The 17454-nt window shown below is 36.5% G+C and overlaps 3 protein-coding genes across 6 annotated transcripts in view; 1 reads left to right on the top strand and 2 right to left on the bottom strand.

Annotated features, from left to right (window-relative positions):
• The window catches only part of jmjd4 (jumonji domain containing 4), a 3720-nt gene extending 2086 nt beyond the window's left edge, over nt 1-1634 (top strand). Inside the window, exons 5-8 of the mRNA XM_008434302.1 lie at nt 297; nt 878-888; nt 922-1068; nt 1158-1634. Coding sequence (XP_008432524.1) covers nt 297; nt 878-888; nt 922-1068; nt 1158-1493 — 495 coding nt within the window. The 3' untranslated portion in view covers nt 1494-1634. The remainder of the gene's footprint in view (nt 1-296; nt 298-877; nt 889-921; nt 1069-1157) is intronic.
• Nucleotides 1633-4368, bottom strand: iba57 (iron-sulfur cluster assembly factor IBA57). Its single transcript, XM_008434301.1, has 3 exons — nt 3908-4368; nt 2389-2738; nt 1633-2266 (listed from the first exon to the last, which is right to left on the bottom strand). Exons 1-3 carry the CDS (start codon nt 4264-4266, stop codon nt 1875-1877), a joined length of 1101 nt encoding a protein of 366 aa, XP_008432523.1. The 5' UTR covers nt 4267-4368; the 3' UTR covers nt 1633-1874.
• A 534-nt stretch (nt 4369-4902) lies between these two features.
• The window catches only part of gjc2 (gap junction protein gamma 2), a 19779-nt gene continuing 7227 nt past the window's right edge, over nt 4903-17454 (bottom strand). Inside the window, exons 2-3 of one of the 4 annotated variants that reach the window (XR_535969.2) lie at nt 9467-10902; nt 4903-5455 (exon numbers count right to left, since the gene is read on the bottom strand). Coding sequence is in view for 3 of the 4 variants with exons in the window: in XM_008434304.2 (XP_008432526.1) it covers nt 9615-10874 (1260 nt within the window). In the remaining variant the exon portion in view is untranslated. Of the gene's footprint in view, nt 5456-8127; nt 10903-14131; nt 14764-17454 lie in introns of those variants that run through there. The other 3 variants (XM_008434305.2, XM_008434304.2, XM_008434303.2) reach the window with 3 other exon arrangements.

The following is a 17454-nucleotide window of genomic DNA, read 5'->3' as shown; positions in this document are numbered from 1 at the left end:
TTAACTATCAAATAAAGGCCACTAGAGCCGATAAAACCTTTAAAAAAATATATATATATATATATATATTTAAAGAGTAGTTTCATTCAAAAGTGAAAGTGATCGGCTCATGACAGTCATACATTTCTGCCCCTTTTTGCGTAATTGCACCAATGCAGCTCTGCATGCGACTCTACWGAGGCGTTAAAGGAAGCATGGGTTGCTTTAAATAGTTTCCTTTGACTCATCTGAGTTGCTTGTTATGCTGCCTTTCATCATTTTCTTCCTCTTGACAATACTGTTTAGATTCTTTGAAGGGTTGAGGTCTGGCCAGTGTTCTGACCAGTGAAGCACAGTGTCATTAACCAGGTATTGATACTTTTGGCCAGGTGTCTAGCTAACACACCCATGAATGTACAAATATGCATCTACTGTATGTAAAGCTTGTCAAGAGAGCTCCAAGATATCCTGGTATATTCCCACGCTGGCATTTGAAYTGATAGAAGCCAGTAGACTGACACCAGCAGACCACATGGCTCCCCAAATCATCAGTGACTGTAGAAGTGTGACATTGGATCTGAACCAACTTGAATTCTGCTATTCTTCACTCTGCCTCCAGACACTAGAGGCAGAGTGAAGAATTATATTCATTATATAATTATATAATGAATATAATTATTATCTGAACACCAGATAAAATGCAATTCTCTTCTTTACCAAAATAAATCGCACTACTTGCAGATTTTGGTGTAAATTCATATTTTTAACTTTAKGAGCATGTTTCTTCAAAAAGTGAATAATACACTGGTAATATTTCACTAAGAATCTTAGTTTCACATCTTGAACCAAATTACAGAAATAAATTGACTTATTTTATGACATCAAACATGAAACAAAGTATACAATTTAGTTTTTGTTTATATGTGTTATTTTCTTTAATAGGAGGACACCATCTCCATTAATCATAATTGGCTTAATGGCTGCAATATTGACATCATGTGGCAGTTCCTACAGAATGAGCTGTCTTCTGTTCAGAAAGAGATAGAGGAGTGGAGAAACACAATGGATTCATGGCATCAGCATTGCCAGGTACTGTGTGCATGAGGTTATTCAATCATTTGGAAATATGCAAGAAATACTTAAAATGTGGYAGTGATTATCCTTGATGTTTCCTTCAGGTCATTATGAAAGCCTGCTCTGGYATTGACTACAGTGAATTTGCTTCCTTTCTGAAAATTGTTGCTGAAAATCGGATGGCCTTTCTGAATGCGTGCTCCTCTGGCGATTCCTCTGATTACTCCCGGCATCTCTCAGAGACCCTCACCGCTCTTGGACCTTACCACGCTGCCTTCGACCTACAGAGAGTGGCCCACATTATTGAATGCCTACTGTGCAACGAGGACTTTAAGCGGCTTGATCATTCAACCTCGACTTTGCAACCTGAAACCTTGTTACAGCAGATCAGAGACACTATACAGTCCACTAGAGGGCAGCATCTCCTTTATCAGGAATAATGTGCCCAACATATAGAACAAGTGCCACATTAAGTATGAAAAATGTTGTCATAAAGCAGTGACGTTCGTTGCTGTCTAAAGTCATGCTTTTGTCTGTCTGAATTTTGTTTTTGCACTGAAATATAAAAAGCAGAAATAATAGTGTTTGTGTTGCTTTTATTTTCAGGTTTTTTTAGTAGGCRCCAATACRGCATCATCTTTTAGATATACAATTCTATAAATGATAAAGAATATATTTGAGATAAATAAGCAGGTTTTGGTTCAGACAAAACATGTTTAAAGCAAAGGCAGTGTAACAAACTACTTGAGGGTTTTGTCGGTCATAAATCTGTCAAACGCGATCCACGTCACATTTCAAGGAGCAACAAAACGACCTCCTCTTCAGTTAATTTTCACGTCTTTAGGCCACCAGTCTGGCACGGAGACTTCAAGTGTCACTAAGGTGTCGTCGGAAGACTTCAGCGTCAACACTTCTTTGGCGTGAGCAGTGCGGATTAGGCTGAGGCCCAGCTCCCCGACGCCCGATCGGTGTTTACCAGCTGGCTTGCCCGACTGCGTCTGGAGTGCGGTTCCTTCCTCGAGTTGTTGGACCGGAGACGAGAAGCGCACTGGCATGAGGCGTTTCCGAATCACCCCAGTGTGATGAGTCCTGGCCGTGAGCTCCTGACCGATGTAGCAACCCTTGCTGAAGCTGATACCCTGCATGTAGACGAGGTTAGACTCCAGTGGGAGTGCGACTCCAGGGGGAAGATCGTCTGCTCCCTCAGGAAGTCCTGCATGGAAGCAGAGAAAAAAAAAAAAGTTGTCACAGATTATCAAGGGCATACACTAAGACCACTCAAACTGTTTATTATTATCATTTGACAAAAACTATCTTCTTAGTTGTTGATCGTACCTATTGAGTAGCGATGTTTGTGGTAATCCACTGTGTCTCCTTTTTGACAAGATGCAATGATTTCCAAGGGGTTAAACTGATTTTGCAACACCAGTCTCCATCCCATCCGCGCAGCTCGGGGATCAGCCTCCCATACCACAGCTTTTTCAGGGGCAGACAGCTCCGGTTTCCTGGCCTCTTGTTCTGGGTTGCATTGCTGTGAAAGTACTGCCCACACAGACAGCTCCGGACAGAGGCTGATGCTCACTTTCCTACGGATCTTGTACACCTTCAAGTGTTTCAGGATTGAGTTCTCAACTGTGCTGTCACACTCCAAGAAAACACMATGTCCTCCTTCTGCTTCTTTCAAACTGGGGGAAAATACAGCAAGTATGTACAGGCTTTATAATGCAACAATCATAAATTATATGCCAACTGGCCTGCATGAGGATCTGAAAATTGTGACAGTTATGRGATTCCCTTTAAAAAATAGTTATTTTTATGCTAATTGGACCTCGAGTCTCCCTCATTTCCTGTAACACTAAACTCCACTCACCAGTTTTGGCTTTGCAAGTATATCTATATACAACCATTTGAAGGTCCCGAATTGATTCTTTTCTTGTTCAGTCATTCTGATGAAGATTTGCTGCTGTGTTTGGATCAYCGTTYGGTTGATATACTATAAAATATTCTATGATGGAGAACTTAACATCCCATGTTGATTATTTTTAGATCAATGAATGATAACCTGGCTGTATAAGCTGTGTGCATGACAGGCATTAGTGGAAACAAGCTAACCAGGCCAAATAGATTGAATGCTGTTTGCATAGTCTAGCTATGCCTGTGTGAAATGTCTATTTGGTGTGCAAGTTTTTTTGTTTTTTTTCCCSSCYYSKKKTTYYKKKKYCMAMYKRWWAMYTKKKSMRGGKTGCACCCTGTGCCTYATCTAGTGTCAGCTATGGTTCAACCTGTGTGTCTGTGACTGAAGACAATAGAGAATAGCGAGAAAAGATKTTAAATAACTTCTAGGTTAAAATTGGAAAATTCTCAATGATTCTGATTTTAAATTTAGACTGTATGTGTTCTATTTTGTTGTATCAAAGTATTTATATCTCTTAAACCGTTAAGCCATAGATCAACAGAAAGTGAAGCATTTGTTAATAGAAGGGCTAACAGTTTTGAAAAATGTTCACATAAATRCAGGCAAAGMTGCAGTGGAATAGTTTAAATGAAAGCATATGAAGTGTTAAAATGGATCAGTCTGACYTATATTCAGTTAAGAATGAGATGTTAAGACGCTCTTYGTCAAGTCTGACTGAGCTTGAGCTTCTTTGGAAAGAAGAATGGTGAAACATTTCAGCATCTACCCGGAGTGTTTACTTTTGCAAGACCTTGTTTGCATGTTTTTGACTTTCTATACATGGCTCTTTCTCTCACTTACGACAAGCTTCAGAACTGTCAGCAAAGATGTGKCACTTTATAGTTGGTTAAAGGTGAGCAAATAATAAATATTGAGCAAATGTGAGAAAAGCTTTCTCACCTGTACAACAAGATGTCATACAGGGTTCGTCCCTGCACATTCAGCATGTGTGAATACATGGCAGTGCACCCAGGCTCCTCTAGTAGCCTCATGTCATTGGTTATAATCCCCTGGAGAAACGGGCTTGTGTCCGGTCCTTGAATCTTCAACAGGGTCCTATGCGGAAGCTGGTAACAAATAAACTGGCCGTGGCCATCTTTACCGGACTCTTGAGTGTAGCTTCGGACCCGGATCCTTACTGAAGTTGCAGCTCCCCAGAGAAGCGTCTCGGACAAACCGCTGTGTTTTCCGATTTTAACACAGAGACTAGTGAACGCTCCCCGGATAAAATTAAAACGGACCATATTAAATGGTGACATAGCAGTGTAATAGTTATTAAACTCTTATAATTATAACGTAATCAATCAGCATCACTGAGAACACAACATCTTACTGCAACACAGAAGACGCCATCTTGGTGTCCCAAAATGCATTGCTCCAAAATAGCGCAGCACGAGATCAGTGTTTTTTTTTTTTTTTTTTCAGTACTAACGGGAATTGTGGTTCTCTTTTGTGATCCAGCTTATTTGGCTCATATAATCAGAAACAATAAAGTTTTTCTTTCTTGAACTGTTTTTCAGTTAGTTGTAGTTTTTAAATTAAAGCACACTGATATTTAGTCAGTGTGTGTGAAAACGTGCAGAATTTAAATACTGTTCAAAATAGGGGAGCAAGGAAGACTGGATGAAGGTGGAATGTTGCTTTTACTAGGCAGGCAACCTGCTATCGAAGAGAGACATTTGAGACAACTAGAKAATGGAGATGATAAACTAAACATAAAATGCCACATTTTTGGGATTCAAAAATGACACCATGATAAATAATTTCATAACCTTTTCATCTTTATTGTATTTATGCTGTACAATTCAACTTAAAAGCAAACAAATCTGTTAATGGGTGAAGTATAAAAAAGGCTCCAAAAACATGTTTGTGTCTCACAATTACTTTGCTTGCCCTCCTTTTTTATTTTTTTATTTTTATTTTTTAGCAAAAGCCATAATTTGTATGGAGATTATAACCTATACATTTAGACAGTGGGTAAATTAGATATTGAACATTGTAGTGAAAATATTTTTCTAAAGCTTCTATTGATGTGAAATTCACACCAGTAATAACCCCAACAATTCACACATGTAAAGAAATCAAAACAGACTTGTCCACAAATAAAGTTACCATAAAAATGTTGGAATGACACAGAGCATAATGAACACACCAATAAAGAGATTATTTGTCTGTGTCTTTGGAAATATTTTCCTACTTGGTAATTCACTCTATGCTTTACATCTTCAGAGTCTTACCAAAAATATCCTGGTCCATATTTTATAATATTGCCCACATCATGATGTTCCCACCTGAAAGCATCACTTTTCAGAAATCTTTATAGGGGAGTGACTGTGGCTCGTTTATGGTGAAATGATGTCTTTCACATTCCCAGGTTATGGTTCCTTCCCACTTCCAGAATACATCTTCTTCCTTTCCATGTCCAGATTGTGGCACCAACGATGATCACTGGAACATTCAGAAGTTTAGAAATGCATAGAATCAATTCAATAATAATGATTTAATACAGAGTTTTGTGTGAATGCATCCTTGGTTTTACCAATCCTACCAATACTGTGGCAATGAATCAATGAATATCTTTTCATAGGCCAAACACGTAGCATTCATTTGTGGACTAAATTGTTTGAATTTTTTCTGCATGTGTGGCTTATTTGAGTGTCCATAGGTGTTAATCTCATGTCAATGGAAATAATAGAAATATTTGTACTAATAACAGGTTGAATTGTTTAATACTTTCTTTTACCTGCTGTACTTTTTTTGTACTGGTTTTGATTCTGTTCTGATGTCAAGTCTTCTTGGATTTAGTCTGCAAGCAATTCACATTTYGACTTGGCAATATTTATCCCTGTCCCTTATAAAGYTTTTTGTCAAAACTCTCTGATATTTATAGTAACATGTTCACGATTCCCTCCACCTTGAGAAAAAATTTGGTCCCATCTGAATAAAAGTAACCCCAGATCATGATGCTGTAACTACCACATTTCACTGTKTATGTAGCTTTCTTTCAGAGATGTGTTGTTTCTGTCATGAAACCTTACTCCTTATATAGAGAACACAGATTGTTGTCACTCATAGACCACAAACAGTAAAAACTCAAAAGCTRAAGAGGYTCTTGGCATGTTTCATTCTAGTCTTTTAAGAAAAAAAATGAAAGAGAAATRCGCATGTTTAGTAATAGCACTGTTGATTCATGTTTTCTTCTAGTATTGACGACTGTTATTCTGTCTACAAACTATAGATCAATTCACAGTAATTTGATTTGTCTTATGTATGTGTACAACCATGCAGACAGAAGACAAGAACTGAATTAAAAGTTGTTTCAAAAGGGTTTTAGCTTAAGGGTTTCCAGACTGTCAAATCAGGTTATTGAAGATACTTTATTTGCTACTTTTCTTTTTTGCTCTAACAGATTAGTTTTATTTTGCTCAACAATGAAACATAAATGTCAAATTAACAATGGAATGAATCATCATGATTGTAGTAGGGGAATCTTAGTTTTTTAATTCCACTAGACTTGCTAGCCTGTATGATTAGATTAATGACATCAGTACTTTCAGCGAGCATTTAGCCACAACAAAGTAAAACCAGGGCCAAGTTTAAAAATCAATACATCACTTAGTCAAAGAAGCCTGCAAACTGAGCTAAGTCTTTCCTTAGCAATACAGGGTATAGCCTATCCATTTTTTTGTTGTGAAAAACTTTGCACTTTGGCTGTGGCTCTTAAGTTTTAATTCTAAAATAAATGTAATTTGAAATTTGTCGGGATACCTGTTGTTTGAACAAGAGTATAATTATGTTCACAGCAGCCTTTTGAAGTTCCTCCTAACTTTGCACAGTTTTTGTTAGCTAGATTGTTTGTTTAATGTAAACAAATGAAGACTGTATGCAGAAATACTAATAACAGTTACATTTACCAAAGTAATAGCTTCTCTGAAACAGTTTTGGCAAACCTGTTTTATGTTGTATTTCCATTTTGCTGCTTTAACATCCACTACAYTTTGATTGAAGTGTGTTTTCTCTTCTGTTACATTTGATAGCATTTCATTTGCAGTGCCTTTGAACATTTTTCACACCCATTCAGCCGTCTCACACTTTATCACATTAATCACAAATCATCAATGTCTTTCATTTATTTGATGTTATGTTAAAGACATAAAGAAACCTGTAACTGTCAAGTGTATCAAAAAGAATACATAGRTCTGAACATTTCATCAAAATAATAATKAAAGAAATGTGGTGTGCATTTGGATTCAGCCAACTTTAATCCAACAGCGCTAAATAAAATCAAGTACAACTCTTTGCCTTCAAAAKTTGCCTAATTAGTAAATAGAGTTCAACTTTTTGTAATATGATTTTAGTTAAGATTTGAACTTCTCAGAAGCCAAAACTCAATCTATCATCTGAAAATGAAAGCAATATGGGATAAGTGCAGTTCTKAAAGACACAGTTGTCCAACTAAACTGACRGGTCAGGCATTAAATAGAGACTTGGCACTCAAGAGGTCCATCATATGGAAGAGTTGCACAGGCTACCACTCAGCTGAAAATCTAACATATTTACTATTATTTGTTCATTCCACAAAACTGGAAGAGTGGCATATAGAAAGCTGTTGCAGAAAACACAACATAAGAATTCCCATCTACAGACTCTCAATTCAAGACTGAGCTGAGCTTGAGCAATCTTAGCATATCCATGTGTTCAAATAAAATAAATCTTGATCCTGTACACTGAGGTTTGTGGTTGAATAATGTGACAAAAYGTGAAACTGTTCAAATGGTCTGAATACTTTTACACAGCACTAAAACAATCTTTTAAAACTCAGATCATCCTTTAGAAATAAGACATATTGCTGCGTTTTTTTTTACAAGTGTACTGTGACCTATAGTCCTATTAATATAAATTACAACGCTATGGCTATAAGGCCTAATTGCTTGCCTCTSAAGTTATTTTATTTATTTGTGAAGGGACACACATTTTTTAGTCTCAGTACTTGTAACATAGTTGTTGATGTGCAACATTTAAGGTTTGTACATGTGTAAGCAAATGGAATTCCAAGACGCATCATTCGTAGATCACAGATGCTTAAAAAAAAAAGGAAAAAGAAATAATTCTACACACCCAATATTTCAATCCCTTTATTTATCTTGTATAAAAAGGGAAATCATCATAATTTTACACTACTTAATTCTCTGAAGAATGGATAAAAACCTCCTCTTTTTGAAGTCCCACTGACCACACACAGAAAGAGGTCTTTTGGACTGCAGACATTATTAACCTTAGGTGAGTAAATCAAAGTAATTATATGTGAAATAAGATGTCATAATTTGAAGTTGTCAGTATGAAGTGTCATTCTTGCTAGATTTATTGCTTGCGATAAGAAGCTCAGAAGTTATTTGAGTTACTATGTTGAATTAACATGGGTCCAATGCTTCGCCAGTTATGGAAAACTGTTTTTATACGATTATGTGATATCATTATTTTCAGCTAAATTAYTTTATTAAAGTWTTCTAAGATGTCTAAGCTTRGACTTTTTTAGTTTTTACTTGAACAGCATTGTCACTGCATAGCTGTTGTCAAAGTTTCTAAGTTTAGCGTAGAAAACTTGTGTTCCAAGGGACACACCATTATTTGGGCAATAAGTCACTGAATCAAAGATCTGCTGCACAGCAAGAAGATYTGAAATTTCAAATGATTTAATTTAACCATGAAGAGAATGCTAAAACAGTCTTTAGGAGTTTGAGGCACTTTGAGATTTGAACATAGTGAAGGAAGTATTCCCTGTTATGAATTTATTTTAGTAACAGAGAAAAAATGACCATTTGAATCAATCTGAATTTAGGATGAGTTTTCTAAATGGCAAAACGGGAACAGGATTTCTACTATAGTCTGAACTCGCTCAAGTTTACAACTTTAAGTAGTGGATAGTCTACTCAAAAGATATTACTCCTTAGTAGAGAGAATTGTTACAGTTTGTATTTATTCACTACGTTTTTTATGACAATACAAAGCTTTTTTTTTATTATGACACACAGATTAGGGCTTTGCACACTCTTGAGTCTGAAGATCACCAAACTGTGCAAATGTTTCCCAGAAATGTCCTTACTTCTTCTTTGCTGTTATTAAAATAGTTCTATTTAAATTGCTWATCATCCAAAAATATTCATCTAAATGTAAAACATGCATCTTTCTATAAATAATAGTCTATGTAAAAAAAAAAGATTCATAGTGCAATTCAAGTGCTTCAATTCCATTTTCCACCACAATTGCTAATTGCAAAACTCAGTTGCTCCAAGTGCATCCCTTTCAGTTTCCTGTGATGATACGTTAGAATAAAAGTTTGCAATGAAATGTAGCTGGAATTAAAGATGCTAAACTAAGCAGGTACATATTATCCATAACCAACATCTACTACTACAGTAAAGATTTATGATATTGACTTTGAAGTCTATGTGTTCTTACTTTTTTATTTCTATCCAAAACTAGACTTAGACTTAGTGTGATTCAAATCTAGGTTGTTGCTGTCCATAAATAACTCTCTTCRTCCTTTACAGGTCTCGAATTCTGGATACTTTCATTTTAACGTCAGTTTTCTAGAATAGATGAATCTCTATATCCATACAGAGGTCTTTACATTTTTCACGATGGTTGCTGCCTTGTCCGTGGCTGATCTTGACCTCGCTCCTTGCTTCTCTTGGACTGTATTGCATCGATTTTGTTCTGCCACRGTGCCCCCGGAAACAGGGCTGCTTGTTCTGGAGGTCTGCTGGGTGTTTTTGGTCTGATAGGTTTGAAAGGCCATATCCAATTGCTCCTGAGCGACCCTCAGGTGTCGATGCAGGCTTGCAAGGTCGGAGGGGATGTTCTCGTCTGGGCTAGTACATTGCTGCTCCTGGGCTACGTTGGCCATGTTCTGCTCATGGGGGATGAGGCTGTTGGGGATCCTGCTGGGTTTGTCTGTTTTCATCACAAGATTGTACCCAGGAGGGGAGGATGTGATGTTGCGTGAAAACGGGTAACCATAGGATGTGGAACGTCGGCCGCGGTTCTTCTTCATGTGAAGAGTGTCCCGAAACGTGCCAATTCCCAAGTGAAGCATTTCGCACACATTTAGCACAAGACAGAGACAGCTCACCACATACATAATAAGGAGGAAGATTGTTTTCTCTGTAGGTCTGGAAATAAAACAGTCCACTCTGTGTGGACAAGGTACCCTGTTGCACACGTAAGAGGGACTAACTCGAAATCCATACAGTAGATATTGTCCAGCTAGGAAAGCAATTTCAAAAATAGCTCGTGACATGAGCTGGAGAACATAGATTCTCATCAGGCCTTGTTGCATGATTTTTCTGCGGCCATCATGTTTTGGTGGGTCTTTGCCAATGCTGCTCACAGGATCTACCTTGGTCTCCTGGACATCCAGTGCATCCTCGTAGATCATTGGTTCAGCGTCATCATCTTCCTCCTCCTCCAGGACGCCCTCAAGAGGCTGACTTTCTCTCCATCTTGTGTGAGGAGGCGGCCTCTTGCGGAGTCTTTGGTGCTTCCTGCGATCATCCTCAGAAGATCGAGCTATCTTGTGAATGGCATAACCCATGTACATGATGGAGGGAGTGGAAATCATGATTATCTGAAAGACCCAGAAACGAACATGCGAGAGGGGGGCAAAGGCGTCGTAGCATACATTGTCACAGCCTGGCTGCTTGGTGTTGCAGGTGAATTTGGTTTGTTCATCAGAGTAGATGGATTCACCTCCAACAGCTGTCAGTACGATGCGAAAGATGATGAGCACAGTGAGCCACACTTTCCCCACAAATGTGGAGTGATTGTGAATCTCTTCCAGAAGGCGGGTGAGAAAACTCCAGCTCATGTTGCTCCTACAAGCTTTTAACTACAATCTGCAAAACAAAAGACAAAATTAGATATAATACCAACATACTGATAGACATTGAACTCATGATTTCTGGTGCCAAACCACAGTTTAATTTCTGGAGCAGAAACTTATGTTTGTTGTGACTCTTGGTGATTGTTTCTTCAACTAAAACCCTATGAAAAAAATTTAAAACAAACTAAGAAATCATACCGCCACATAATACAACAAATCAAAGATTAGGCTGATTTTATTTATGTTGTTTTAGGGTCTTTTAATTATATTCTAAAGTGGAATAACAACCTGAAGCGATCATTCAAACCACTTTGTAACATGTATTAAAATATACCCATCAGGGGAACATTTCATCCCAACTTTGAATTTATTTCAATAATTTTTTTAAATTATCCTGGTAGTTTCCTGTAAAGAAATGTTGTTAAACGAATCCAATAAATTCAATGTCTATCAGAGTTATTTAGTTTGTCAAACTTTTCTGATTTCAAAAGATTTCAAAAAAAAGGTCAAAAGGAAATTATAACCAAAATAAATGGTTTAAAAACATATTACAAAAATATATTATAGTTTACTATTGAACCAAAATAACACTGAGATTTGAGCAGCCCTGTGAACATTTATCACCTTAATTTATGAAATGACTTAACTAGACTGAAAAGTAAAATTATATTCAACGGCTTACGTAAAACCATGAAAAGGTTTATCTGTAGGTACAAAAGAGAAGTAAGAATGGTATGAATGGCAATTTTAGGTATGAAATAATGGGTGTGATTTGACAAGGGGGGAAACCAATCCAGACAAGGGGGCAAACCAACCCAGAGCCCTTAATCTTACTCTTGAAGTTTAAAAGGATTACAGTCAAACATTTGTTGACACCTAAATGATGAAATATACATGGTAATCTCATAAAATGAAAAAGAAAGCTATGTATTTATTCATTTTGTATTCCAGACCCTTTATAGGAAGGAACATATAAAATCTGACACAAATTTACCCCTTTCCTTTTTATTTTGATTTTTTTGTGTCATTCAGTTTTTCATTAGTGTCTCTTTGCTCTAACGAAATACCTGTAAAAGAAAAAAAAAAACCACACACACACACAATACCAATCAGTCAATACATTACAAACAATTTCTATTGTTTCTTGATCTTATTTTGATCACAATCCAAACAGAATGTCAAACATATGGGATACAAAGATTTTCACCACAGTGGGATTCTGTTCTAGATAGGACTGCTTTCAAGTGAATGCCTGTTAAAACTGAAGAAAATTGCACAAAATCGAGGAGAATAGATTAAAAGACAAAGTCCTTCATCAGGCACTACAATTAGTAGTCATTGTCAGAAATGAATCTGACCCATGATCACCACACCCCTACAGCTGCACAAAAGGCTGGAAATAAAATTGCAACCATGTGGATTGGTGAAAAGACCATTCACTGTTTAAAGTTTGATCTTGTCAGAGTGCTTTAGCACAACATCCTGATAGTTAGGCACCAGAGCAAAAAGCAAAAAAAAAAAAGAAGAGGATGACATAAGACTGCACAGGGTCATACGCTCCTCACGGCCAACATCACTGCTGATACTGTGAGGCAATCAGAGCTGTGAAGAGGAGACAGCTTAGCACTTTCATTCACTCTACAGAACTACAGTCTGTATGTTGATCTCACGACTCTGATACTGTACTGCCTTGTGTGATATGCCAACCACCCAACCATCTGAGAGAACAGTAGAGGCTTGTTACCCTAGAAAGTCTCCCCTCTTCCACCAGGACTCCCGGTGCAGGAGAGAGTTGAAAATATGACGAGTTGAAAATGTCTGCTCCAGAATGGCACTACAACAGCCGTGTTCAGTTCAGTTACTTATATTTAAATGTACCTTATTGTTTGTTTGTAATCTTTATTGTCTCATTGAGATTAAAACTCTATTTTTCAAGAGAGACCTGGGCAAGAACGGTTATGGTGTCAACAACAGAGAAGTCTTGTTGCAAGCCGGCTTTCCACTACTTTCTCAGTGTCTATTTGTTCTTTCAATAAACACATATCTTTTGTTTCATTTATTACATTTACAAACCTACTTGCTTTGATAGCCTGTCACTTTGCTGCTGTTGCACCAAAACTTYCCCACTGTGGGATAATAAWWWYWTTTTTTWWAAATTTATATTTTGCAGGCAAAATATAAATAAAAAATTGCCTGCAAGTATGATTTGTTGCAAATTTAAACTGTACTAATTATTAACAAAAAAAAAAAAACAACCGAACAAAAAAACAAACAAAAAACCTCTGGTATTTGAAAGGAAAAGCTGTGTTTACTTGCTCTATAGATATTGATGTGCCCATATTGAGGAAAAAAAATTCAAAGTCAAGAAAAAACAAACTCAAAATATTAATAATCAACATGCTAAGAAAAGTAAATAAATAATACACCGCAACCCACTTCATCTTTACCATCAACATTAACACACATTCATCTTTTTTTTTAAATCAAATTAATTATGAGTCATGCTTTTTTGTACACATTTTTTCCTCTCATTTCATTCTTTTATTTTTTTGTATTGTTATGATCCTACATTATGTTGATTTTGAAAATTTATTTAAGCAACAAATCATTAAACACTGATATAAAATTGCATTTTGGCCAACTACAGTACATTTATATAAGACGGATTTTTGTTGCACACTATTTCTTTCCACTCTTAGATCAAACCCAAAAACAAAAGTTCAGTCAAAATAGTTTGCATGGTTGAGCAAAAATGTAAGGCTTTGAAACTAACAAGAAGAAAATCCACTGAAAAAGACACACAGAAAATGCATACAAAACTTTTATTCACTGTATATAAATTTCAGCTTTTTGTAAAATTCAAACTGAGATCAAAGTTTGTTTTATTTATTTCTTATAGATTTGTTGATATATTACCAAAATAGTTTAATTTCTTTTTTCTTTTTATTCTAAGCATTACATTACATTATATCAAAAACTGTATCAATACATAAAGTGTATAAAAATATATGTATATTGAAAAAGTAGGAAAAAAGATCAGCATTATTAATAGTTTTGAATCAAATGATGATATTTAAATAAACAAGTATTCAAATTTAGATTTTTAAATCTGGACCTTCAAGAAATACATATATAATAAAACATACTATATATTCATATCAATAAAAAGCATGAGCAAAGAGTTACCAGTAGAATTTCACAGAATGCATTTTGGGAAACAAAATTTAACAGAATTAACTCACCTGAAAAATTTGCACATGAATTTCCCATTCTGGAGTCCTCACTTGTCCTCCCTAGTTATTTCTGCACAGCCTGACTCATTATGGGACAATTCCATCCCTAAGCTTGTTTTTTTCCCTCATATTAACATCCAGTAAACTAAAAACTAAAGTGGAGGCTTAATTTCCTCGTTGAGAATTTCCTTCTTGTCCTGTTAGCCTAGTCTGCAAAGAAATGAGGTCTCGCTATAGTGGATGGAAGCCTCACATGCTGGCTTGTGTCTGGTTTCTATTACACCAGTCTTCTGCCCAAGAAGGAAGTATAAAAAAAAACTGAGACGCAAAAAAAAAAAAAAGAAAAAAATCCTCCTCTGGCAAATGACCCTCATCCAAGGGTTCAGACTTGAGGATATTGTACTGCAGATTGAAACGAACACCCAGTTGAGGGAACGTGTTATTCGCAACACAGTCTAACGCCCCTTTCCCCACCACCATCCCTTCACCCTATTTGCAACAGATGATGAGTCTCCCTCTCTCGCTTTTTCTCTTACTTTGTCTTGCTCTCTGTGCTTCTGTTTTTCCATCTGTGTCTTGGTTTTATGTTATCATGCCTCCAAAGATGTATACACGGCAATAGCTCACTGAGTAAATGGATATGCAATTTTAAGACTTCACAAATGGGTCCTGCGATATGTTTACATCGATTTCTTTCCGATTCAGTCACGTAGGGTTTCACAGTCGGCTACCACAGTTGCGGATTTGCAACGTCTTTATTGTTTGTCGATTACATAAGAGTTTACACAGGGTGACAGTTATGAAGAAACAACTTTAGGGAGACAAAGACAGGGACTTTTAGGACAGAAGTGTCACCAAGACATAAGCCACCTTGCCTTGGTGCAGATCAGCTAGAACGTAACCAGCAGGTACGTTCAGTCATGTCAAGTGTCATAATATTTAGATCTTTCATCCCGGCAGATAGCCAGATAACAGAAAACCGAACAGATCACGCTCTGTATTCCCGCAACATGTCCTTTCCAACTTTGGGTTTAAACTTTTAGCTGTCACCTTGCTCTGCTGCAACCCAATGGCTAACATTATTAAATATATTTGAGTTTTTCTCACATACGTGGTGGAGTTTCTTTATCAAATGCTCTCACACACAGATAGTCAGTTGTTTCTTTTAGTCAGTAACGACACAACAAAGAACGGAAGGGGGGAGGAGACTGGGGTGTGATTCATGGAAAATTAAAACTGGAAAGTAATTCCTCCCTGACTTTATTCTGTTTGCCAGAACTTGCTGTCAGAATTTGGAACGAGAAATTATTTTTGAACAGAGGACAGATAAATGGCTTGGTGTCTGGTTTGCATTAATGACACAAGCCTGGTTATTGTCACAGTGATTGTTTTACAGTGTTTATTTTACATGGCCATTGGTAATCTTTTGCTGTGATATTTATATGGTTATAAAGCAAAGAGTAATGCTCAACAATTCTACCTTRCTTACATTAATAAGATTGTAGCTTCAACAGTAACAAAATTTGTTACAGTGCCTTGTAAAAGTAATCATGAATCYTGAACTTTTTATACATTTTGTCCCATCCAGCCACAATCTCCAATGTAAAGGAGAAGATAATGSKGATAACAAAGATAAAAGTCAAATGAATTCATTTCTGTTGAGCATGGGGCGCTTCTGTTCTATCTTCATGTACTGTGCAACCTTTGACATTTTCATGCAAATTTSTCAAATCCCTCAATGTTTTACGTCTTACATCTTCTCAAAGCGTCTCAGTGCCTTTTGGGTTGAATGGTCTCTACTGCAGATGCCTTTCCCTATTGGTTACAACTTGACAAATTGGCTGGCGTCCAAATCACACAGCCATTTACCATTTAGCACAAGAACAGAAAGGAAGCAGCACTTGCAAGTATTATTATAAATATTTCCCTCTAAATCACTTGTTTGAGTGAATATTGGTCTAAATAGAACCCCAGAGCCTGCAWGAACCCCTTGACCTGGGGCCTCACCTCAGAGGCAAGACTCTTCATCTAAGAGAACTGATGCAGCAAGAAAATGAGAAAGAGAAAGGCTGTTGGATTGACCGCAGCATTTGGAGTTTTGACATGTGATAAGCCCTAGGGAACAACARGCACGTGTTTTTTAGTTGCAACACATTCGGCATCTTTCAGAAATAACCTACAAAAAGCAGATGGTTTATTTAGTGAAGAAATGGAAATTTAGTTTTTCTTTTTAATGTTGTTAATGTTGATGTGGTAACACTCAGTTACCACATCAACATGTCAAGTTAAATCATGTTTTGCTATAATTTCTGYGCCATTTCACAGCATCTGAAATGTGATGGACAAGCAATGCATCCGACCGCAACCATATGTTGATCATTTTGCTTTTGAGTTGCCACATAATTAAAATAACAAATAAAATTTTTGCACCATGTCTCGGATTTAATTTTGTTCATGTGTAACTGAGATTTTTTTGTAACAGTGGATGAAATAAATAAAAAAAATTCCAAATACAAGTCGCTTTTGTCAGAAAGCAGAACATAAAGAAAGATTTTTACTTTTTTATCATCATAGTTAGATCAGCCATGCATCAAAATCAGCAAAACAATTCACAGTAAAAAAACAAAGTTTTGGAAAGATCTTGCCTGAATTCAAAGTGGATTTATAAAAGACAAAAAAAATCKGGGGAATTTTGCAAGTAGAGAGGCCAAATATTGTCAAATCCCATAAGATAAATTAATATTTTTTCTGCTTCAGATTGCCTTGAAGCAAGCAGAGTAGGGATTTAAACACTGTAGGATAGTTATGAAAAATATAATATTAATTTTCAAACAAGCTGTCCATTTACACGGGCATATTCTTTAGCATTATTTTGTGTTTTTTGTAAGGTCAAAACTATTTTTATTTTGAGAGCCTGTAAAATCTTCTCTGTAGCTTTAGCTACATGTTGTGATAATAATCTGAAATCTGAAATTAGGTAATTAGGAAACAGTAGCATTTTGTTTTCCTGGAAGTGTCTTATAATATTTGAAACACACGTCAAAGCACAACACCAGCCCAGAAACTGTTTAACTTAAAAAAAGGAAGATCTGTCCCTTTGTCCTCGAACGAGTCAGGCTGTTTTAGCTTTGGGAAACGGTTGTTGGAGCTGATAAATATTGATTGGACAGCCCATAGCCAGGAAAATATAACAGAGTTCCCCTGCAAGACATTATTTGACATTGCTCCTGTTACAAGGACTCTTATTACGTGATAGCCCAAAAATGTTGTAAATATTCATAAGGTTAGAGTTGCTTTTAATAATTTACTAACAACACATATATATATATATA

The sequence above is a fragment of the Poecilia reticulata genome, linkage group LG17, assembly GCF_000633615.1.
Source record: "Poecilia reticulata strain Guanapo linkage group LG17, Guppy_female_1.0+MT, whole genome shotgun sequence".
Lineage (NCBI taxonomy): Eukaryota > Metazoa > Chordata > Actinopteri > Cyprinodontiformes > Poeciliidae > Poecilia > Poecilia reticulata.
The sequence above is the reverse complement of the archived record's forward strand: the minus strand, read 5'-3'. Positions and strand labels throughout refer to the sequence as shown.